Source organism: Cebus imitator, unplaced genomic scaffold (assembly GCF_001604975.1).
Source record: "Cebus imitator isolate Cc_AM_T3 unplaced genomic scaffold, Cebus_imitator-1.0 Scaffold23, whole genome shotgun sequence".
NCBI lineage: Eukaryota > Metazoa > Chordata > Mammalia > Primates > Cebidae > Cebus > Cebus imitator.
Genome location: NW_016107338.1, coordinates 2,668,800 through 2,691,270, shown reverse-complemented (window position 1 = coordinate 2,691,270; position 22,471 = coordinate 2,668,800). Strand labels below are relative to the sequence as shown.

Sequence of the window (22,471 nt, the reverse complement as noted above, 5' to 3'; positions counted from 1 at the left end):
CTTATAGGCACATAGTACATTCTATGTCTTTGTACTTTAACTAAGATATCTGTGCTGGACGTACTCAAAGGCATGTCCCAGCTCTCCATTGCTTTTACCTGTTTAGAAAAGTTTTAAGTTATTAGCCGATCGGGTTTTAGTTTATTTTTTTATTTTATTTTTTTTTTTTTTGAGACGGAGTTTCACTCTTGTTACCCAGGCTGGAGTGCAATGGCGCGATCTCGGCTCACCGCAACCTCCGCCTCCCGGGTTCAGGCAATTCTCCTGCCCCAGCCTCCTGAGTCGCTGGGATTACAGGCACGTGCCACCATGCCCAGCTAATTTTTCGTATTTTTAGTAGAGACGGGGTTTCACCATGTTGACCAGGATGGTCTCGATCTCTTGACCTCGTGATCCACCCACCTCGGCCTCCCAAAGTGCTGGGATTACAGGCTTGAGCCACCGCGCCCGGCGGGTTTTAGTTTAAATTGTGAGGTCTGGCTCCAGCCAACGGAGATTAGACACAGCAGTAAGAAGACCCCAAATGTGTAAGGAATAAATTTGTGTGTTTTCCTTTGTTCTTTGTACTCACAGGGCACAATGGCTAGCGAGAGCACCCTTCCTGCAGTCCAGGAAGTAAAAATTGTGCTGCTGAACGATCCTTTGTCCCAGTACTAATTTTTCTTTGCAGCACTGAGCATCTATTTCCAACATGGGTAAAAAAAGGTTACATACTCTATGATTTCATTTATAATTTTTAAATTCATTTTAATTTTTAAAATTGTATGTGGAGATGGGGGTCTCGCTATGTTGCCTAGGCTGATCTTGAACTCCTGGTCTCAAGTGATCATACAACCTCAGCCTCCCAAAGTGCTGAGATCACAGGCATGAGTCACTGTGCCTGGCCCAATTCTATTTATATAACATTCCTGGAAAGACAAAAGTTTGGAAATGGGGAGAAAATGGGTGACTGCCAGGGTTCAGGGCAAAAAGGGAATGTGAGAAGAAAAGGAGGAGAACTGGAGGAATACTGCTGGAGATGGGTTCCAGCTCCGTATCTCCACTGCGGTGTGGATACATGAACCTACACGTGTGATAAAACTAGAACTAACCACACACGCATATTTATAAAAATGGGTACAACAGGCCAGGTGTGATGACTCGCACCTGTAATCCCAGCACTTTCGAGGCGGAGGCAGGTGGCTCACCCAAGGTCAGAAGTTCAAGACCAGCCTGGCCAACATGGTGAAACTCCATCTCTGCTAAAAATACAAAAATTAGCCAGGCTTGGTGGCACATGCCTGTAATCCCAGCTGCTCCGGAGGCTGAGGCAGGAGAATCGCTTGAACCCAGGAGGCAGAGGTTGCAGTGAGCTGAGATTGTGCCACTGCATTCTAACCTGGGTGACAAGAGTGAAATTCAGTCTCAAAGAACAGAAACAGAAACAAAAATGGGTACAATAAAAACTGGAGAAATCTGATTGATGGACTATATCTATGTTAATATCTGAGTAGTGATATTATACTATAGTTGTGTAAGATGTTACCACTGGGGAAACTGAGATCTCTTTGCAGTATTTCTTTCAACTGTATGTGAATTTAAAATTATCTCAAAAATTTTATTTATTTATTTATTTTGAAACGGAGTCTCGCTCTGCCACCCAGGCTGGAGTGCAGTGACACAATCTTGGCTCACTGCAACCTCCACCTCCTGGGTTCAAGCAATTCTCCTGCCTCAGCCTCCCATGTAGCTGGAACCACAGGTGTGTGCAACCACACCCAGCTAATTGTGTGTGTGTGTGTGTGTGTGTGTGTGTGTGTGTGTGTGTGTGTGTATTTTTAGTAGAGACGGGGTTTCACCATGTTAGCCAGGATGGTCTCGATCTCCTGACCTCGTGATCTGCCCACCTCACCCTCCCAAAGGGCTGGGATTACAGGTGTGAGCCACTCCACCAAGCCAATTATTATTATTATTATTATTTTCAAAAAATAAATACAGCCAGGTGCTGTGGCTCTCCCCTGTAATCCCAGCACTTTGGGAGGCTGAGGGAGGAGGATCACTTAAGGCCAGAAGTTCAAGACCAACCTGGGTAACAAAGTGAAACCTCACGTCTACAAAGAATTTAAAAAATTAGCCTGGCTTGGTGGTGCATGCTTCTAGTTTTAGCTCTTTTGGAGGCTGAGCCAAGAGTATCACTTGAACCCAGGGGCTGGAGGCTACAGTGAGCTATGATTACACCACTGCACTCCAGCCTGGGAGACAAAATGAGACCCTATCCTTAAAAAAATATGATTTTATAAAAGGGCGAACTATGGGTTCCCCACATTTGCTAATGGGCAAGGCAGGAGCCTGGAAGAGATTCCCCCTGCCTCTATCCTCTCCCCACCCTTTCCTTGGAGCAACTTCACAGGACCTTTTCCAGAGGAGGTCTGTTCTAGAAAAATCCACCCCACTGCTATGAGTTCTTTGCCTCTTTATTCTGGGACACACAATGTTGGCAGCTCAGTACCAGGGCTCCATGTAGAAACCAGATAACTAAATCCAGATAAAGGAACCAGACAGGCTGGGGAGAGGAGGTCTGTGAAACTTTTTCCAATGGTTTTACATGACACAGAATTCATATTGGTTCAACCAGGATGTATACTTATTTTTGCGTTTCCTGCCATACCGTAGCATAGGAGAGGTCACAGTTGGTGCAGGATCCAATGATGGAATAGGGGATTCTGATTATTCAAGCACCAACATCATAATCCATCATGGCCAAAAGTATATACTAGTGCCCATAATTCACAGGGCGTTGTGGCAATCTGGCTTCTAACCTCTGAGCATTTCTGCCACTGTAAAATGGACATACACTTTATCTTCCAGAGTACTGTATAGTCAGGCACTATGAAAGAGACATAAACATCCCTGACACCTGACAAGGAGATATGTTCCCAAAATGGCAGTATAGACTGGGCAACTGGAGGGCTCATGGGGTCTTGGGAATCTTAGCAGATGTCAGGAGACTGGACACCAATGACCAAACTCCCCAGTGGGAAAACCGCACATCTCAGCAGAGGCTACTAGATGCCTCTCCTGACTGCTGCTGTAATGCTGTTTAACCCTGGCCGTCACAGGTCACCCTGGTGAGCCGAGAGGAGGAGGACAAGTGTTGGACCTAAGGTGAAACTTGAAATGACTTAGTTCACCTGTAAGTGATTAACTAGATGAAGCTTTCTGCTTTTAGGGAGAGTGGAAGACTGAGTCACAAATCAAGTCAGGTTGTGGAAAAGGTTATTTTTTTGTACCCCTGAGTTTGCAGTCTATATAACATTGGAGCCACTACACAGGTACACACTTTCATATGCAGTGTGTGCTTACACACTAATATACACAGACCATGGACATTCTCATGCATATACCTACCCAGCGGTGTGCTAGCAAGTGTTAACAGCCAGCTTTCTGGAAAACAACAACCACCACCTGAGTCATAGCAGTTACTGATTTCTGGGGTGTAAATACTCCCACCGTGGTGATTTCAAGCTACCAACTTAATTACACCTCATGGAAACTGGAGAGTTGTACATAAAACAGGGTCTTTGTGAGCTGGCTCCAGCACAAGTTACAGGTGCACACTTATGCAAATGCCTAAAAGTGTCTTTATATGCAGGCTTGCTTAGGTTTCTTCAATAACTGACATGTTAACTTGAAATCTGTATACACATTAGTATAGAAAATTACCTGAGGACGTCATCTCAACTGTATGCATTTGTAGACACATTCAGTCACTTAGAAACATATACAAAGACAAGTTCAAACATATTTTAAAAATACACACCTACACATAGATTGACACAGGCCAGGACATGCGTATAAGCTCACACATAGATACCCACATGCTCAGAAAATAAGAGGGAATAAACCAACCGGATTTGCTCAGGTTGCTGCCCTGGTCTGAGGCCCCATATCCCTCAGGACAACTTCAAGGCAGATAAGGTCCCTCTTTTCTTTCAGTTCCTTTACATGGCAGAAGAGACTTGAAGGACAGAACATTTAGGCCAGCTGTCTATAGCTACCTCTGCACTCTGGGGACCCCAGGCATCCCTCATCCCTCCTGGGTTGGTATTGGCAGTCACATAGGCTGTCTTTCCCTTGCTTTGCAGATGCCAGCCTCAGAGTCCCACCTCCACCCTTAGTAAGGAAGCCCCTGACCCCTGCCTCCTTCATTGTGGGAAAGTGAACTCCAGCCTCTCTCTCCCTCATCCCAGATCAATGGCAGATGTCAGCATGATCCCCTCCTGGCTCCCTCCCTGTGACTCCTGCTCTGCCCCCACCCCCACCTCCATCACTTGCTTATTTATCCTTCACCTGGGCCAATGTCCAGCCTTCTAAGTGTTTTCCTTCTCCAAACTCTCCCTTCCCATTTGTCACCCTATAAGTAACCTGCCAGAATATTTTAAAGCACAGGGCTAAGGTCACACATGTACCAGCAACTTCTAATGCAAGACCAACAAGGACTAGATCTCTTTGAGGGCCCCCTGACCACATATCCAACTCCTGCTTCCTCAGTTCACAATTTCACTTCTCCTTATTTTTTCTTTCTCTTCCTGTTCTGTTCTGTAAAATTAGTCTCTGCTGTGGAATTTGCTTGCTCCCTTCTTTAGTTCACAATCAGGCATTTACTACCCCTCATGTTTGCGGCACCATGCTTTATAGTTTATAAACCATTCTCAAAGCTATTTGTGAAGGCCGGGCGCAGTGGCTCACCCCTGTAATCCCAGCACTTTGGGGGCCAAGGCGGGCAGATCACAAGGCCAGAAGTTCAAGAACTGCCTGGCCAACATGGTGAAACCCCCATTTCTACTAAAAATACAAAAATTAGCTAGGCATGGTGGCGGACGCCAGTAATCCCAGTTACACAGGAGGCTGAGGTAAGAGAATCGCTTGAACCCGGGAGGCAGAGGTTGCAGTGGGCCTAGACCGTGCCATTGCACTCCAGCCTGGGAGACAGAACAAGGCTCCACCTCAAAAAAAAAAAAAGCTATTTGTGGAGCACTGAGCCCTGGACATACTGTAGAGAGTAAAAACAGATGTGGCTGATTAAGTCAATAAAATCTGTTGAGGACCCTGACCAAAAGTCATCTGTTCCAAAATCTTAAGTGGATCTGTGAGGAAAGATATTTTATCATTGTCTCTCTTACCACTCTTCCCCCCGACTCCCAAACTATGGCCTCTCTGGCGTCATGGCGACAAAGTACAGAAGACAGAGGCTTGCAGATTCTTAAAGAACTTTATCTAGATCCGTCTGGCTTTGAGTTAAAAAAAAAAATTTAAAAAGAAAAAAAATTTTTTTAATTAAAAAAAAAAAAAACTGTATCAACCTTGCGAGCGTCATGAGAGCAGCTACTTGGATGTTGCAAGCCCAGTGCAAACTCGTGTACCCTGCTATCAAGCAACATCTTGAATTTCCTTCCCTTTATATTAACTACCCACACATAATAAGCCGCATCTATTATTTGTGTGAGCCTAGGCTTATTACTTTGATTTCAGAGCCTCCATTTCTTCACCTGGAATATGTGATTAGAAATCTGTCATTCTTGAGCCATCACCTCCTTGGCATCATGGCCACCCTTAGAACCCTTGTGAAACCCAAGATTGTCAAAAAGAGAATCAAGAAGTTCATCCGGCACCAGTCAGAACAATATGTCAAAATTATGCGTAACTGGAGGAAACCCAGAGGTACTGACCACAGGGTTCACAGAAGGTTCAAGGGCCAGATCTTGATGACTAACATTGATTACTGAAGCAACAAGAAAACAAAGCACATGCTGCCCAGTGGCTTCTGGAAGTTCCCGGTCCACATGTGAAGCAGCTGGAAGTGCTGCTGATATGCAACCAATCTTACTGTGCTAAGATCGCTCACAACGTTTCCTCCAAGAACCACAAAGCCATTGTGGAAAGAGATGCTCAGCTGGCCATCAGAGTCACCAACCCCAATGCCAGGCTGTGCAGTGAAGAAAATGAGTAGACAGCTTACGTGCACGTTTTGTGTTTAAACAAAACTGTAAAAGCTGCAAAAAAAAGAAAAAAGAAAACTGTCATTCTTGGCCTGCCACAGTGGCTCACCCATGTAATCCCAGCACTTTGGGAGGCCGAGGCAGGCAGATCACTTGAGGTTGGGAGTTCAAGACTAGCCTGGCCAACATGGTGAAACCCTGTCTCTACTAAAAATACAAAAATTAGTCAGGCGTGGTGGCACATGCCTGTAATCCAAGCTGAGGCAGGAAAATCACTTGAACCCAGGAGGCAGAGGTCGCAGTGAGCTGAGATTGCGCCACTGCACTGCAGCCTGGGCCAAAGTGAGACTCTGTCTCAAAAAACAACAACAACAAGAACAAAACTGTCATTCTCATAAGGTTTTCCGGATGATCAAACAAGATAAAGGTACATATCAAACAAGATAAAGGTACATTAAATAGCTTTAAAGAGTTATAGTGTACAATATAAATGTATTTATTCAATGCCACTTTCTTCTTTAAATCAATTATATGGCCATTATTTATTTCATAAATAGGCACTCAGTAACTTTGAAATATTATGGTCCAGATGGAGACAAAACAGGGTTCTAAAACAGAAATACAATGTGGTCAAAATTTTATATTTTTTTTTTTTTTTTTTGAGACGGAGTCTCGCTCTTGTTACCCAGGTTGGAGTGCAATGGCGCAATCTCGGCTCACCGCAACCTCCGTCTCCTGGGTTCAGGCAATTCTCCTGCCTCAGCCTCCTGAGTAGCTGGGATTACAGGCATGCGCCACCATGCCCAGCTAATTTTTTGTATTTTTAGTAGAGACGGGGTTTCACCATGTTGACCAGGATGGTCTCGATCTCTTGACCTCGTGATCCACCCGCCTCGGCCTCCCAAAGTGCTGGGATTACAGGCTTGAGCCACCGCGCCCGGCCTAAAATTTTATATTTTCTAATAGTGACACTAAAAATCAGCAAAATTAATTTTAGTAATCTATAATCTTGACCTACTGTACCCAGAATGTTATCATTTTAATACCTGATTCACATAAAAGTTACCCTCTTTTTGGTACTAAGTCTTTGAAATCCTGTGTGTCTTTTACATCAGCAGCACATCTCATTTGGGACTAACCACATTTCAAGTGCTCAGTAATCACATATGGATACTGTGTAGGAGCACACACTAATTGGTTATGTAAATACGAATTAGGTAAGATCTGTGAAGTACTTTATGGCTGCCAAAAGTCTTCTGGCATTTGAATTTTGTGTTAGCCCCAGCAGGTGGATATTTATCACTTCCATTTTGTAGAGGAGAGGCTGCAGCAATTACCTGTAAGTCACCTAAGATCATCCAGCTAGTAAATGGTGAACTCAATTCTTGTCTTAAACCTGGTCACTTTCCTTTTTGCTTGTCTAAACAAGCAATACAAACTTAGTATTATCGTACACATAGGTCCCTTGGCTCATTGCACCAGTGCAGGAGAGAAACAATTATTTCAAAATCCACCTACAATCTAGTCTTCAAAAATCCTGCCGTTTAATCCCACCAGAATCTATTAACTCTATTTTAAAAATGTATGTTAATCTTCCAGCTTTAATGTGCTGTGAATAAAAGTGCCGTAGGCAGGTATTTAAAAAATCCTACCCTCATTATATTCTCCATCTGATATGGAATATATGATGTACACATATTCTGCAAATGAATACATGATATAGAGTCATTTTACTCTTTTTACTCTTGTGAATTACAACGTGGTACTGTAGGAAATGAGGAAGCTTAAAAAGCCAAATTTTCTCACTAGAGCATAACCAGACACAGCAGACTATCAGCGGTTTCTCTACCAGAAGACGGCAGGCAGTCAAGGACGACTCAGTTGGACCAGCGACAGGCCAGCTGATCTTCCCGAAGAGATGCCAAGGGCAGCTGACTGCCCTTTTGGCCCGCGAAGTTGTTCCTTGCGGGCCCAGAACTGCCCAGAGGAGACAGAGGAGGCCCTCAGGAGCCACAGCTCTTCCTGACCTGGCCAGTATTTGCAGCCCTGGGGATCCCCTTCCCTTACCCGACACAATGCAAGGACCGGGAGCGGGGTGCGGGCTGAAAGGCAATTAAAAATCTTGTAAAGCCCTATCTGCTAGTTCTCCCAGTAGGCTAGGTCCCTGTAAATATCCTCCACAAGAACTAAACTGGGTGGGTGAAGGCTCCCTCCCCAGGGGTGCCGGGACCGCCTCCAGGGCTTGTCCCCGTTTCAGTCCCAGTTCCTCCTGGTTCAGTGCATTCACACGAGCGCAGGGCAACAATTCTCCGCGGGTGTTCGTGTGTGACCGTGTGATATGCCTTCGCCTGGCAGATGTCGGGTTGAACATTAATTTCTGTAACAGGCCCACTGGCGCAGGTCCCTGAGCCCACAGATTCACGGGGGTCTGGCCGAAAGTGCGTCACAACCTACGTGGCCCAAGAGCAGTGCGCACGCGCAGCGCGACACAACGTTGGGCTGTCCGCAAATTCCGGACGCTAAGGGGAGACAAGGCAGTGACGTGTCCTAAGGGTCCGACCGCCCCAGACACCCCTCTTTGGTTCCACCGCTTGAGATGAGTGTACATCTCTGGAAGCACGATCCAAGAAGAAGGGAGGGGGCCGCTGCGGATCGCAATCGGTCGGTCGGCCGGCCGGCCGGCCAACAGGCGACGTCCGCCCGGAGCCAGCCTGAGGGATGCAGAGACTTACGGCTCCTACCGGCGCCCCGCCCCGCGCATGCTCGCGCACTGGGAGTCAGCTGGCTGCGCAGGCGGTCACGGGACGCGGGGCGGTGCCCAGCCAGCTGGAGGGAGGGAAGCGTTAGGTGAGGAGGGAAGCAAACTGCTGGACCAGCGGCGACGATAGCTGAAGAATGGCCGCGATCTATGGGGGTGTGGAGGGGTGAGTGCTGCCCGGCGGAGGGAGCCTGGGCCCGAGGGCGGGGCGGGAAGCCATGGGCAAGCTGGCTGGCTGCTGGCCTCGCGCCTCGGCTTCTGGCCACTTTGGATGGCGGGGCCTTGCGAAGAATAGGTGTGTGCACGCGCAGGGGCGCCGTGGCGCGCGCGGCCGTATGCCTTGCGGGGACTCTGCGTGTGCCACGGCCACACCCCGGGTGGGGGGATCCTTTGTATTTCATGGTGGAACCACGCCCCTTTCTCCCATGAAAGACGCACTCGGCTGTCCTCAGTTGGAGAAGCAGCTCCTTTTCCCTATTCCTGACTTCGGACGGAGTTTTGCAGAACAGGTGTCAGGTGTGAAATTGTTGAGCCGGGCAGGGTGGGGAGTGGGAGTGGGGAGAAGAGGGACAAAGATCTTGGCTGGAGGTTATCCGGGAGCTGGAGCAGCTGCGAGCCAGAGTGCTAGGTTGTCCTGATGTCTGAAAACCGCTCCATCCTTGTTGGCTTTCCATGCTGCCTACACTGCATTGCATTTTTCTGCTCAGATGCTTGTTTACTGAACTTTTTGTAATAGCTCTGCCACTGGGTATGACTATGGACAAGATATTTGCCCTCTCTGGGCTTCAGTTACCATATGTTCAATGTGAGGATAGGGATAAATAGGATCACTGTGCCCTGCCAGTGGCAACATTCTGTGAATCCGTGTGTGTCAAATCAGGGAATAATGGGAGTGGCTGTCCTCTCCGTCAGGCACTGTACTTTCGAATCTGTGATTGGTTTCACTTCTCTGCAGCCACACGCCACTGCTGACCCACAGACCACAAAGTCTTTTCACATGAATTGTTAGGAATGATCTTTCCCATCCTTTATCTGTAGAACTTAAAAACAGTATAGGAGTCTGCATTCATTCTTGTTATAGTCATCTGTAAGATATGACCCGTTTCTTCCAGTTCGTCAAGATATTCTTTTAGATGTTTAATCTGCCACCTCATGTATTAACTACCCCCTTGAAATTTCATGTCTCTTTGAGTTTGATGAGCAATCTTCAGTGTCCTCTTCTGCCATTCCTAAAAGTAATGATCTATAAAGGAACATATATCCCACCACCACAGACATCCCGGTAAACTACTGTGCCCCCCAATAATCAACATTTGAAGGTTTAGTTGCTTAAGTATATATAAACTCACCCTGCCGTCTGGTCAGCATTTCTCCCAAAGGTATCTTGAAGACCTTAGCAGCGGTAGCTTGAAAGTCAGCCTTTAGCTGTTGTGACGGGAAGCAGAGAGATATACCATTTTCCTTAGGAGTGTTTGCTGAGCATTGCCTGTGCTAGGTCCTGTGCTAGTTCTGAGAGGATGAGTGATTGGGAGCATGACCCAATGGAGCTTGAAGTCTAGTGACAGATGGACACAGAGTCATTAAACACACTTTATACAGAGGAGTCTTTAATAACTTTGGGGGCACTATCAAGGTTTAACTAATGGAGACTTAACTAATTTTGGGGGGTGGGCCACACCTCAGAAAAGGTTTCAAGGACGAGGTAAAGTGTAAGTAGAGTCTTGCAGGATAAGGAGGACATCCCCAAGGGAAGAGGAGTGAGAATTATGTTTCAGTTAAAGAGCACACAAACACTGAACCATAGAGGTGGGTTTGGGAGAAGTGATTGAGTTTGTTGAAGCTGTCTCCTCCATCACACTAGGCTCTGCCAGTGTGGACCGCACAAGCTTAGCTCTGTCGGTGGGTTTTTCCGAGCAAGACTGAGTGCCCTCTTGTGTTCTGTAGGGGAGGCACACGGTCCAAGGTCCTTTTAGTCTCAGAGGATGGGAAGATCCTGGCAGAAGCAGATGGACTGAGCACAAACCACTGGGTAAAAACCACACCGAGGGGACCAGAGGGCTTGGTTCTGATTTTATTCTCTGTAATTCCTGTTGAGGTGGTGGCTGGGGCTCATAGAGCAGCCTGTAGGGGCAACACAGCTTCTGCAAGCCTTTGTAACTCCTCCTTCCCTTGATTGGGGCCAGCTGATCGGGACGGACAAGTGTGTGGAGAGGATCAATGAGATGGTCAGCAGGGCCAAACGGAAAGCAGGGCTGGATCCTCTGGTACCTCTGCGAAGCCTGGTGAGTCTGGGGTGGAGCCTGGGATTCAGCCATCAGTGACCCTGAGACAGGTTGCAAGTTTGGACTAGATGAGTTTGACGACTGTCGAGGGAAAGACCTCCAAGACTTAGTCCCTGGGGTCAAAACTGTCATAATCTCACCTGTGTCATGGCTTCACTTGTCACCTACAAACTACAAGTGTGTTGGAAGAGCACAGGGCTTTGGAGAGCTGCTGAGACCTTGGTTTGAATCCCAGCCTTGCTGCTCATTATCTGTGTAACCCTGTGTAGGTTACTTATCTTCTCTAAGCCTCAGTTTCCTCATTTGGAAAATATGGATAGTAGCTACCTCAGTGCTGTTGGGAAAGTCAAATGACATGATACATCGCGGAGTGGTTAGTATAGAGCCTGACCCATAAGCACTAATTAAATGTTAGCTATTATTACTCCAGCTCTTTCTCCCAAGTTGCGGTAGCTCCAGCTACTCCCTGAACATACACGAGATGTTCGGCAGACATAGGCAACCCCATGTACGCCAAACCAAGCTTACCTCTCCGTCTCCTCTCACCTTGTCCCACTGCCTGATCTTTCTGTTAAGAACGCTAACACTCTCCCAAGCTCCAAAGCTGACATTGTTGAATCCCCTCTTCCGTCCATCCCCAGTCCAGGTTGTTCTTGCAACCACAGCCTTCTGAGGGGTCATTGTGTGGGAGAAAGGAGGACTGGGGCTGGGTGAGCAGGGTATGGCTGGATGTGGAGAACAGGAATCAGGCATCAGGATGGGGAGGGGGTTGAGAAAAGAGCTGGGGCTGGGGCTCTGGACACTGGCTCACCTCCCACATGGCCTAGGGCCTATCTCTGAGCGGTGGGGAGCAGGAGGACGCAGTGAGAATCCTGATCGAGGAGCTGAGGGACCGATTTCCCTACCTGAGCGAAAGCTACTTAATCACCACTGATGCCGCCGGCTCCATCGCCACAGCTACACCGGATGGTGAGGAAGTGGAGGGACGGGTGAGATTGAGAACTGGTTTTCTTGGGAAAGTCCCCTAGATATAGCTGACAAACTTGTTCTGCAGATATCCAGAAGGCAGCCTTTCCCCTCGACTCCTTTCAGTAGTCTAAGTCTCTGCCAGAGCAAGGACAAGGCAGCAGGAGGGAAAGCAAGGAAGGTCTCTTGATGGGAATCCAAGTAGAGTCAAACAGAACTCCCCTGTGGACGAGGAAGCTCCTGGGGGTGGTGTGGTGAGGAAGGCAGGCTGGGGAAGCTGTCAGTGCTGAGGAGGAAGTGGGGTGGCCCTGTGAGAATGCTGGTGTCATGGGATTGGCGTTTGAATCCCAGATCCTGTTTTGCCAGCTATACCATCTTGACGAAATTCTAAAACTGTGAGTTTCAATGTCCTTATCTATAAAATAGAAGTAGTTGTATTCATAAGATGGTTTCAGGTATGAGTGAATATCACTGTGAGAATGGGGTCTAGCACCATCCCAGTAGAGCAGGCAGAGTCACCAGAAGGCTGGCTGGGGAAGGAGCCACCTTCCCTCTGAGAGGTGCAGGCTTGTGTTTCTCTGTGTCCCCCTAGACAGGGGCATTAGGGGATTGGAGTTTTTCTGAGACCCAGGCCCTGACCCTCAGGCAGGAAACTAGCTGGGCTCAGTCTTCTCCTCTACAGCACTGGGTGGTGATCCCTTGCCTGGGGCTGGTTTCTGTCCTGTCTCCACAGTTGCAAGCTGTTGCTCTGTGCCAGGCCTTGGCCACACTGAGCCTCCCATTTCCTTTCCCCAGGTGGAATTGTGCTTATCTCTGGAACAGGCTCCAACTGCAGGCTCATCAACCCTGATGGCTCTGAGAGTGGCTGCGGCGGCTGGGGCCATATGATGGGTGATGAGGGTTCAGGTGAGCTCACTGACCAGCCTAGCTCCGAGTCCTGGATCTGCCCCTTCCTTCATTCCCGGTCTTTCTCTCTCTACCCTTGACTCTGAGCCTTTGGGGCTTCCTGGGGACAGCTTCTGAACCTGGCCATTCCACGTGCAGGATGACTGAGATCATAGAGGTGCAAATGCTGGACTAGCTGCTGACCCTGCTCTCCAGCAGTGACTTGCACCCAGGACTCAGATTCATCCTTCAGCACAGGGGCCTGCCTGCGTTGGCTTGGAGTCCTTAGGGAGAAGTTGAAACTGAGGGTAAGGCCATAGATGCCAGGAACTGCCATACCAGTCTGCTAGGGGGAAAGGGGTTGAGAAGCCCTTGCCACCATCACCTCTCTATAGGTGGCATGTGTATATTTTCATAGGGACCCTTGAGGTCCAGTTCGTGGCAGTGACTCCAGTGTTGTTTGTGACAACAGACTGACCTTGTCTCATCTTTGGGTAGGAGCTGGTGTGACACAGCCTCACCTATTCTGTCTTCCCCTCCAATTTTCCCTTATCTTGGTCAGTCAGATACAGTTTGATTAGAGATGCGCCCGTTCCCCCCCAACCCCCGTTGGGAATCAGAAAACCAAATTTGTATAAAACTCAAGATCACTAACCTATCTGGATCTGAGTTTCCTTCCTCATGAGCTCAAGGTGACTGCTCCCATCTTCTTAGCTCTCTCTGTTTCCTGCAGCCTACTGGATCGCACACCAAGCAGTGAAAATAGTGTTTGACTCCATCGACAACCTAGAGGCGGCTCCTCATGATATCGGCTATGTCAAACAGGCCATGTTCAACTATTTCCAGGTACTCCTCCTGCTCCCAGTAAACACACACATCTGGGGTAGGGCAGTGAAACACTCCAAGTAAGAGAGGATGCAGAGGGTGCCTGGGTGGGCTGGCAGGAAATAAGATGAGTTGTGGATGAGGACAGCGTTCACAGTGATGTGGGCAGTGCATTCTAGGAGGGTGTCAGTCATGAGAAAGGGGTGGTTTAGGGACAAGTGATTAGCCAGACTTCATTCCTGGGCAGCTAGAACCTGCTGGGAGGTGAAAGCAATGGCATTCTAGGCTAGAATGAAAAGTGCAGGTCAGGGGCAGAGATAGCAGGTAGAGTTTAATGGATGCCCTGGGCTGAGCTCTTCTGCTCTGTTTGGGTCAAGAGAGCCCCTGAAGAGGTGGACAGGGAGAGTTCTGGGGGAGATGCATCATCCTCCCCAGGGCATTGGGGATTGGCTATTCTTATCTGTTCTGTGTTCATTTGCAGTAAATTAGGAAGCACCTGCCTTTAGCGGAACCAGAGGTAAAAGGCAGAAGAGAAGGTGAAAGGAAGAGGACAAGGCCAATCAGTTTATTTGATAGTTACCTGTGAGGCCCAGTTCGTCTTTTATCCAGCCATGTAGGTGGACTGGGTCTGACACCAGGATGAGGACCAAGGAAGGGAAATAGAGATACTGGGAAGTAGGGCCTGGATTCTCAGAGCTGAGGAGCCCTGGCTAGGCCAAGGTGAGAAATAGGGAGGGACCAGGAAGAGAAATTGCTGGATAAGCAGGTGTTGTAGGAAATGCATTTAGCAACTATTAAGCTATCCCGACTCAGCCAGTTGGTTCTAAACTCCACTGATATGTCACTCCTCCATCTTCTATCCTTTAGTCATTCTTATAGGGTTGTGACAAAGATCAAATAAGATAGTATATAACATGCTTAGTACATTGCTGTAGGTACTCAAGTTTTACCGCCCACTCCCTCAGACATTTACTTAAAATATATTCTGTGGGCCAGGCATGGTGGCTCACACCTGTAATCCCAACACTTTGAGAGGCCAAGGCAGGTGGATCACTTGAGGTCAGGAGTTCAAGACCAGCCTGGCCAACATAGTGAAATGCCATCTCTATTAAAAATACAAAAATTAGCGAGGCGTGGTGGCAGGCACCTATAATCCCAGCTACTCGGGAGGCTGAGGCAGGAGAATAGCTCGAAGCCAAGAGGCAGAGGTTGCAGTGAGCTGAGATCACAGCATTGTACTCCAGCCTGGGTGACAGAGCAAGACTCTGTCTCATTTAAAAAAAAAAAAAAAATGTATTCTGGAGAACCACTGGTTCCTCAGGACCTTAGAGGTGTTAAAGGTGTGTAAGTTTGTTGGGATTGGAAGGACCTACCTTCTGTGGTCAAGTAAGTTTTGGGAGAAACAAATTGATTTATTGATGGCAGAACTTCTCAGAGCCTTTAATTTGCTAATGTGCATTGTGACTCCCCATGGGAGAGTTTCAATGTGTAATATTCCTTAGATTCCTTTGACCAAATAATTCTTTTCAAGAAAACCCCAACCCAGCTACTCAGCAGGCTGACATGGGAGGATTGCTTAAGGCCAGCCTAGGCAACAACAAGACCTTGTCTCTAAAAAGAAAAAAAAAAATTACAAAAAAAGAGCAGCTTAAGAAACTATAGAAAACACTTCGGTGAAAACTGTAGAAAACACTGTTCTCTGTGCTGCCTTCAAACTAACCTGTAAAATAATGAAATCCATGTTGGGGAAATAAAGAACTCTTCTCAAATGAGAAATCTCAAATCTTTGTATTTTGGAGTTAAAAAAAAAATGATTCTAGCATTTCCAACAGTAGAAACATTAGGAAGGCCAACTGTGGTGGACAGATTGGGGATTTTCTTTTGCTTCTGATGACTCTCTTGTCCCCTTTCTCCATCTCTCAGGTGCCAGATCGGCTAGGAGTACTCACCCACCTGTATAGGGACTTTGATAAATGCAGATTTGCTGGGTTTTGCCGGAAAATTGCAGAAGGTACTGGAGGCGGGGTGGGTTTTATCTGGCTTTGTTCTCCAAAGACATCCTCAGTTGGGGGCTGGAGTGGGGTTCGGACAGGACTGGACAACAAATTTGCTCTCACCAAGCGACCTCAGTTCTCTGCCATCACTGACCTTGGTGGTGGTGGGCCTCGGGGTGGAGGCAGAAGGGCACCTGGGTTGTGTTGAGTTTTGTATTACCTGTGTTTTTCTCTGTAATAGCTATCATGGTTTGTATAGGCTGTATGCCTGTTTCTATTAAATTTATGAAGCAGTTATCCTTTGGACACATCTGTAACTTTTTTTCCCTAGCCAATTATACTCAACTAGGGGACTTTAGAGAGGTTAGGCAGATTTTGTTGGGTGTCAGGGGATGCTGAACTTATATATCAGTTCATATGCTGGCTTATATATCTGTATGTTGCTCTTTCTCTACTGTAAGGCCCATAGTGCCTTAATTTGGGTTCCTGCAGCCTCAGGGCATTCTAGGGCTCTCTTAGATCCTGCTGGACTGAGTCCCTTCTAGAAGAGAGCCAGGAACAGGGTAACCAACAGCAGACTGTTGGAAGTGGGTGGAAGGCACTGACAGGAGTACCAGCCAGCCGTTCAACTAGGGTCCTGGGTACCCAGGGCTGACAGCCTCAGGAACAGACTTACAGTAATTCATTGTGAGCTGTATACAAACCAGGTGCCAGTATACTCCTTTAGTGGCAGCTGCCCTCCCTTCCTAAGTTGGGGACCTGAGTGAGCACCTCTATACAGGGCACCTCCCCACAGAGGGAGGTAGCTGGTGTGTGTGTCAGTGGAGACTTGCTTCTGCACGTGCCACGAGGTGGGCATCCATCCTGCAGTAGACTCCTGCTAGCTCAGGGTGCTTTCATGGTGGCTCCCTTGCAACAGATAGAGAATAGCTCAGGACTGGCAGCTCCCTCATTTCTCACCAGTTCCATTCTTCCATCCTCCCTACTCCAGGTGCTCAGCAGGGAGACCCCCTTTCCCGCTATATCTTCAGGAAGGCTGGGGAGATGCTGGGCAGACACGTCGTAGCAGTGTTGCCTGAGATTGACCCGGTGAGTTGAGGTGGGAGTGAAGGTGGGGAGCTGCTGGGCCAGGAGTGGTCCTTTCCCACTGGGGATGGGACTATCCCATCAAACCGTATGTAAGTTGGATACTATTTTAAATGAACTTAGGGTCTGAGAAACATTCTGCAGAATGTCTATAACAAAAAAGTTCTTTGGTCAAGTGCTCCCCTCTGTAATTGGCCTGTAACCTATATTTATATATAGTAAATTGGTTTAATGTGCATGTGTGCATGTGCTGTCCCCTTTCTTTCTCTTTTTTTTTTTTTTTTTTTTTTTTTTTTTTTTTTTTTTTTTTTTTTTTTTTTTTTTTTTTTTTTTTTTTTTGAGACAGACTATCGCTCTGTTGCCCAGGCTGGAGTGTAGTGGTGCAATCTCGGCTCACTGCAACCTCCGTCCGCCTCCTGGATTCAAGCGATTTTCGGGCCTCAGCTTCCTAAGGTGATGGGACTACAGGCGCCTGCCACCACACCCAGCTAATTTTTGTATTTTTAATAGAGATGGGGTTTCACCGTGTTGGTCAGGCTGGTCTCGAACTCCTGACCTTGTAATCCGCCTGCCTCAGCCTCCCAAAGTGCTGGGATTACAGGCCTGAGCCACAGCATCCAGCTTCTTTTTCTTTTTTCTAGACATAGTCTCACTCTGTCAGCCAGGCTGGAGTGCAGTGGTGTAATCTCTGCTCACTGCAAACTCTGCCTCCCATTCCACCTCCCAGGTTCAAGCGATTCTCATGCCTCAGGCTCCCCAGTAGCTGGGATTATAGGCACACATCACCATGCCCAGCTAATTTCTGTATTTTTCGTAGAGACAGGGTTTTGCCACGTTGGCCAGGTAGGTTTCGAACTCCTGACCTCAAGTGATCCACCCACCTTGGCCTCCCAAAGTGCTGGGATTATAGGCATAAGCCACCACGCCTGGCCTGTCCCCTTTCGTTCAGTCATGTTTCTGTTCATTTTCCTCACTTTTCTCTTTCCTTCCTCCCTATTGTTGCTTACCTCTTTTTTCCTTCCTCTTCTCTCCTTGGCCTTTATAAGTCTCTCCTATTTTCCTCCCTTTTTTCCTTTCCTGAGTCTATCTTCTGTTTCTTGGCTTGAGGGAGAAAAAATGGGATAGGGTGGGTTGGTCATAGGAAATTCCTGCCTTCAGCACTGGAGAGGCTAGATTGGCCCCTGTATGCATTTTCTGCTCTCCACCTAGGTCTTGTTCCAGGGCGAGATTGGCCTCCCCATCCTGTGTGTGGGCTCTGTGTGGAAGAGTTGGGAACTGCTGAAGGAAGGTGAGCCTGGGGGGAGGTGGGAAGGGTAAGGACACGGGATGGGGCTGGAGAGGAGGTGGCCCAGGAAAGCTGCTTGCCCCAGAGAGAATCTACTCCCTGGACCCTGAGGTCTAGACTTGACACTGATGCCCCAACCTCACTCTGCCATTGGGCCCTTTAATAATGTCCCATCCACCTTCCTTGAACTCTTGAAAAGATGTTGTATTCCAAATGATTTATTAAATAGTACCCACTTTTTTTTTTTTTTTTTTTTTGAGACAAAGTCTCACTCTGTTGCCCAGGCTGGAGTGCAGTGGTGCAGTCTCGGCTCACCACACTCTCTGCCTCCCAGGTTCAAGCAATTCTCCTGCCTCAGCCTCCTGAGTAGCTGGGACTACAGGTGCACACCACCATGCCCGGCTAATTTTTGTATTTTTAGCAGAGACGGAGTTTCATATGTTGGCCAGGTTGGTCTCGGACTCCTGATTTTCTGATCTGCCTGCCTTGGCCTCCCAAAGTGCTGGTATTACAGGCGTGAGCCACCACACCCAGCCTAGTAGCCACTTTTAAAAAGTTAATTGAAGACTGATCTAACTTAAAATCAGAGCACTGACTGGCGTGGGATAACCTGTGGTGACATCCTTAGTCAGCATAATCCTACCCAGAAAAAAAGAGGCCTGCCTTCTTAGCCCTGGCAGCCTTATGCTAGGCAGTTGGACGATTTCCCCTGGACATTCTGAAGTAGCTCTAGGACTCCCATTGCTACCATGGAGTTGCTGGCATTGGGTCCTCTGGAGCTGAGAGGAGGCCAGGCCCCCTGTGCTGCTGGCTCCAATATGCAAGTACCCAGTGTACCCTGTGTGTCAGGGATTTGGCATGTGGGCCCCTCCAGCACCTCTACAAGAGTACCTCAAGGTCTGGGCATCCTTATCTCTCTTTCTTCCTGGTCCCATACAGGTTGCTGGTCTCCTCTTACCTCTGTCCTTCTGTTCTTCCTTCCAGGTTTTCTTTCGGCGCTGACCCAGGGCAGAGAGATCCAGGCTCAGAACTATTTTTCCAGCTTTACCCTGATGAAGCTGAAGTACTCCTCCGCTCTGGGTGGGGCCAGCCTAGGGGCCAGGCACGTCGGGCACCACCTCCCCATGGACTATAGCGTCAATGCCATTGCCTTCTATTCCTACACCTTTTCCTAGGGGCCTGGTCCCAGCTCCACCCACTCCAAGCTCAGTAGATACTGGGTTTGGAAGGAAGGAGTCTTTTGCTTCCTTTTTCCTTTTTACAAAAACACACATGGAAGAAAATAAAAGCACTTTATCCACTCCCCAATTGGACTGCGTTGTCCGACACACGTGCTGTGTACATCCTCAGTGCAACTACCAGCAGATATCCCGGAGGGCTCAGGGTGGATTTAGTCCAAGGTTTAAAATCCCCGCCCCGCCGGGCACGGTGGCTCACGCCTGTAATCCCAGCACTTTGGGAGGCCGAGGCGGGTGGATCACGAGGGCAACAGATCAAGACCATCCTGGTCAACATGGTGAAACCCCGTCTCTACTAAAACTACAAAAAATGAGCTGGGCATGGTGGCGCGTGCCTGTAATCCCAGCTACTCAGGAGGCTGAGGCAGGAGAATTGCCCGAACCCAGGAGGCGGAGGTTGCGGTGAGCCGAGATTGCGCCATTGCACTCCAGCCTGGGTAACAAGAGCGAAACTCTGTCTCAAAAAAAAAAAAAAAAAATCCCCGCCCCCAGGTGTGATCTGCATCCACTCAGCATGCATTTGGGCAGACAATTTATCTGTGTGATACCCTTCCCCCACATTACCACACACACGCACTGTGTGGCTACCAGTTAACCTGTGGCCTGTCTTCTCCTGTTGTGTCAAATGTGTAATGATCCCTGTGTGACCACAGTCACCAGAACCAAGTGTCTGCCATGCAGACCATCACAGGGAGGACCTTAGGCATATCACACCCCTCATGGGACTCCAAAGGGACCAGCGTACAATTCTAGACTGGGAGCATCCTTACCTCACTGGATTTAGTAATTGCAGGTAAGCAGGACATTTTGCCAGTTTTTCATATGAATGAGTTCTTGAAAGGTTACAAGGATTGCTGAGATCCAAGAAGACCAACTAGGCACCACTCACCTATTCCTGGCTACTACTAGCCTGGCTCTGCTTACAGCAAGACACTTTGTGTTTGTTGTGTGGCCCTGGGAACGAGGGCATCAGTGAAGACCGGACAAGATTGCTGTCCTCCAGATACCATAGTTCACTGTGAAGACAAGCCTGAAGCTTCTGTTCCACTGCCTGTGCTGCTTGGTAAAGACTGAAGGCAGCAGTCTTGATCCACAATAGCCGCCGCTCTAGCTGTTTTACGAGGAGGCATGGATCGTGTCCTGCACATCAGTTCTCCAACTTAACAGACATCAGTTATTCTAGAGTTTGTTTTAAAATCGGGTTTCTGTCTTCTCCCCTCCCCTGCCCTAAGGTATCTGATAATAATAGGTTAAGGAGGGATGGGGAATTTTTATTTCTATTATACTAAACAGCTGGAGTAATTTCTGCTGCAGAGGGCCAGCATCTGCACTTGAGGGAGTTCTACGCTACAGCTGCTAAGTTCTGATTAGGCCCTCTAAGGCGTCTTCAATACTACCTTGTCACTCAAGTCAGATGACACTGTTCTTTCACAGTGTAGCATTCATGTAGAACAGAAAGGTAACAGCTCTCCTTCCATCAGCTCTAGCCCAATGCTGCAAGCTGGAGTTCTGAGCAAGAAGAACTCCAGCCAGGTCCCTTCTGAAAGAACAGCCAGCCATCTTCCCATCCACCTATGACCAAATCACTGCGGTCTCGCACTCAGGAAGTCTCCAGTCCAGCACCTGGTAAAAAGTTTGCAGAGAGAACAAGGACACAGCAGAGCTATCTTTGCTATATCCCACAGTCCTGATAATACTGTTGGGTTATGAATGCGTAGTGAGCTTTGGACATTTTTTAAAATACACTCTCAGGATGAAGATCAAACAGTATTTTGGTGAAAAGAGTTTGTAATTACTGATACCTACTTTTGTTCTTCAGAAGATGGCTATCACTTGTCTTTAGAATTGTCTAGACTATAATTCCAATTGGACAGCGGAGGTTTTAGTAGAGGAGCACATCTTGACTTTTTTAGTCTCAGAATATAACTGTTGAAAAAAGGCAGTATGAAAGTGCATAGGTCTGATGTGTTCCTAGTTCCTGTCACGTTTAGGAGACGTGATGAGGTCACTTCCTCCCCAGTTATTAAGCATTAAGTTATTACACAGCTTGTAGTGCAGAAAATCATTAATTTAATTTAATCTAATTTTTGAGACGGAGTCTTGCTCTCTTGCCCAGGCTGGAGTGTGGTGGTGTGATCTCTGCTCACTGTGACCTCTACCTTCCCAGCTACTTGGGAGGCAAAGGCAGGAGGTTCAAGTGACTCTCCTACCTCTGCCTCCCAAGTAGCTGCAATTACAGGCATGCACCACCACACCCTGCTAATTTTTTTTTTTTTTTGTATTTTTTTAGTAGAAAGTTTTCGCCATATTGACCAGGCTAGTCTCGAACTCCTTACCTCGAGTGATGCACCCGCCTCAGCCTCCCAAAGTGCTGGGATTACAGGCAGTGTCCCTCAACAAGCTATCTGGAGCAATTCAGGGAATTCTGCATATCCAAGGCATTAGAGATGTATACATTTGTCTCATCTGAACCAGTTACAGCCATGTGAGGAGACAAGAGAGCTTGGAACAAGCACTGGAATGAGGCTGGCACTGCTTTGTCTCCCTGTGTCATCTCAGGGATAGTACAGCCTCATCTGTCCCATTTATTCAGCAAACTACTGAATGTCTTATAAGTGTCGTGAGTACTCTAAGCATTAAAAATAAGTACACCAGGCTGGTCATGGTGGTTCACGCCTGTAATTCCAGCACTTTGGGAGGCCAAGGCGGGTGGATCGCTTGAGGTCAAGAGTTCAAGATCAGCCTGACCAACACGGTGAAACCTGTCTGTACTAAACATACAAAAATTAGCTGGGCATGGTGGCAGGTGTCTGTAATCCCAGCTACTTGGGAAGCTGAGACAGGAGAATTGCTTGAAACCAGGAGGCAGAGGTTGCACTGAGCCAAGATCGCACCACTGTACTCCAGCCTGGGTGACAGAGTGAGACTCTGTCTCAAAAAAAAAGAATATACCATCCACCTCTTCAAGGAAGTTGCATTCTAATAAACCATATAAACACAAAAACACATACAACTATAGTATTTTAAAACACCATAGGCCGGTCGCGGTGGCTCAAGACTGTAATCCCAGCACTTTGGGAGGCCGAGGCAGGTGGATCACGAGGTCAAGAGATCGAGACCATCCTGGTCAACATGGTGAAACCCCGTCTCTACTAAAAATACAAAAAATTAGCT

The 22,471-nt window shown here is 47.8% G+C and overlaps 1 protein-coding gene and 1 pseudogene across 3 annotated transcripts; both read left to right on the top strand.

The window, feature by feature from the left end:
- Nucleotides 1-5,567: 5,567 nt before the first annotated feature.
- Nucleotides 5,568-6,049, top strand: LOC108299629 (annotated as a pseudogene).
- Nucleotides 6,050-8,467: 2,418 nt separating this feature from the next.
- NAGK (N-acetylglucosamine kinase) lies at nt 8,468-19,367 on the top strand. Of its 3 annotated transcripts, none has more exons than XM_037736144.1 (10): nt 8,468-8,531; nt 10,681-10,765; nt 10,920-11,018; nt 11,846-11,987; nt 12,780-12,890; nt 13,603-13,715; nt 15,618-15,705; nt 16,680-16,777; nt 17,984-18,062; nt 19,044-19,367. In XM_037736144.1, exons 3-10 carry the CDS (start codon nt 10,959-10,961, stop codon nt 19,232-19,234), a joined length of 882 nt encoding a protein of 293 aa, XP_037592072.1. In that variant the 5' UTR covers nt 8,468-8,531; nt 10,681-10,765; nt 10,920-10,958; the 3' UTR covers nt 19,235-19,367. The 3 variants fall into 3 exon arrangements, with proteins under 3 accessions (XP_037592072.1, XP_017377495.1, XP_017377496.1); XM_017522006.2 differs by lacking the exon at nt 8,468-8,531 and adding an exon at nt 8,594-8,902; XM_017522007.2 differs by lacking the exon at nt 8,468-8,531 and adding an exon at nt 8,852-9,252.
- The last annotated feature ends 3,104 nt before the right edge of the window (nt 19,368-22,471 follow it).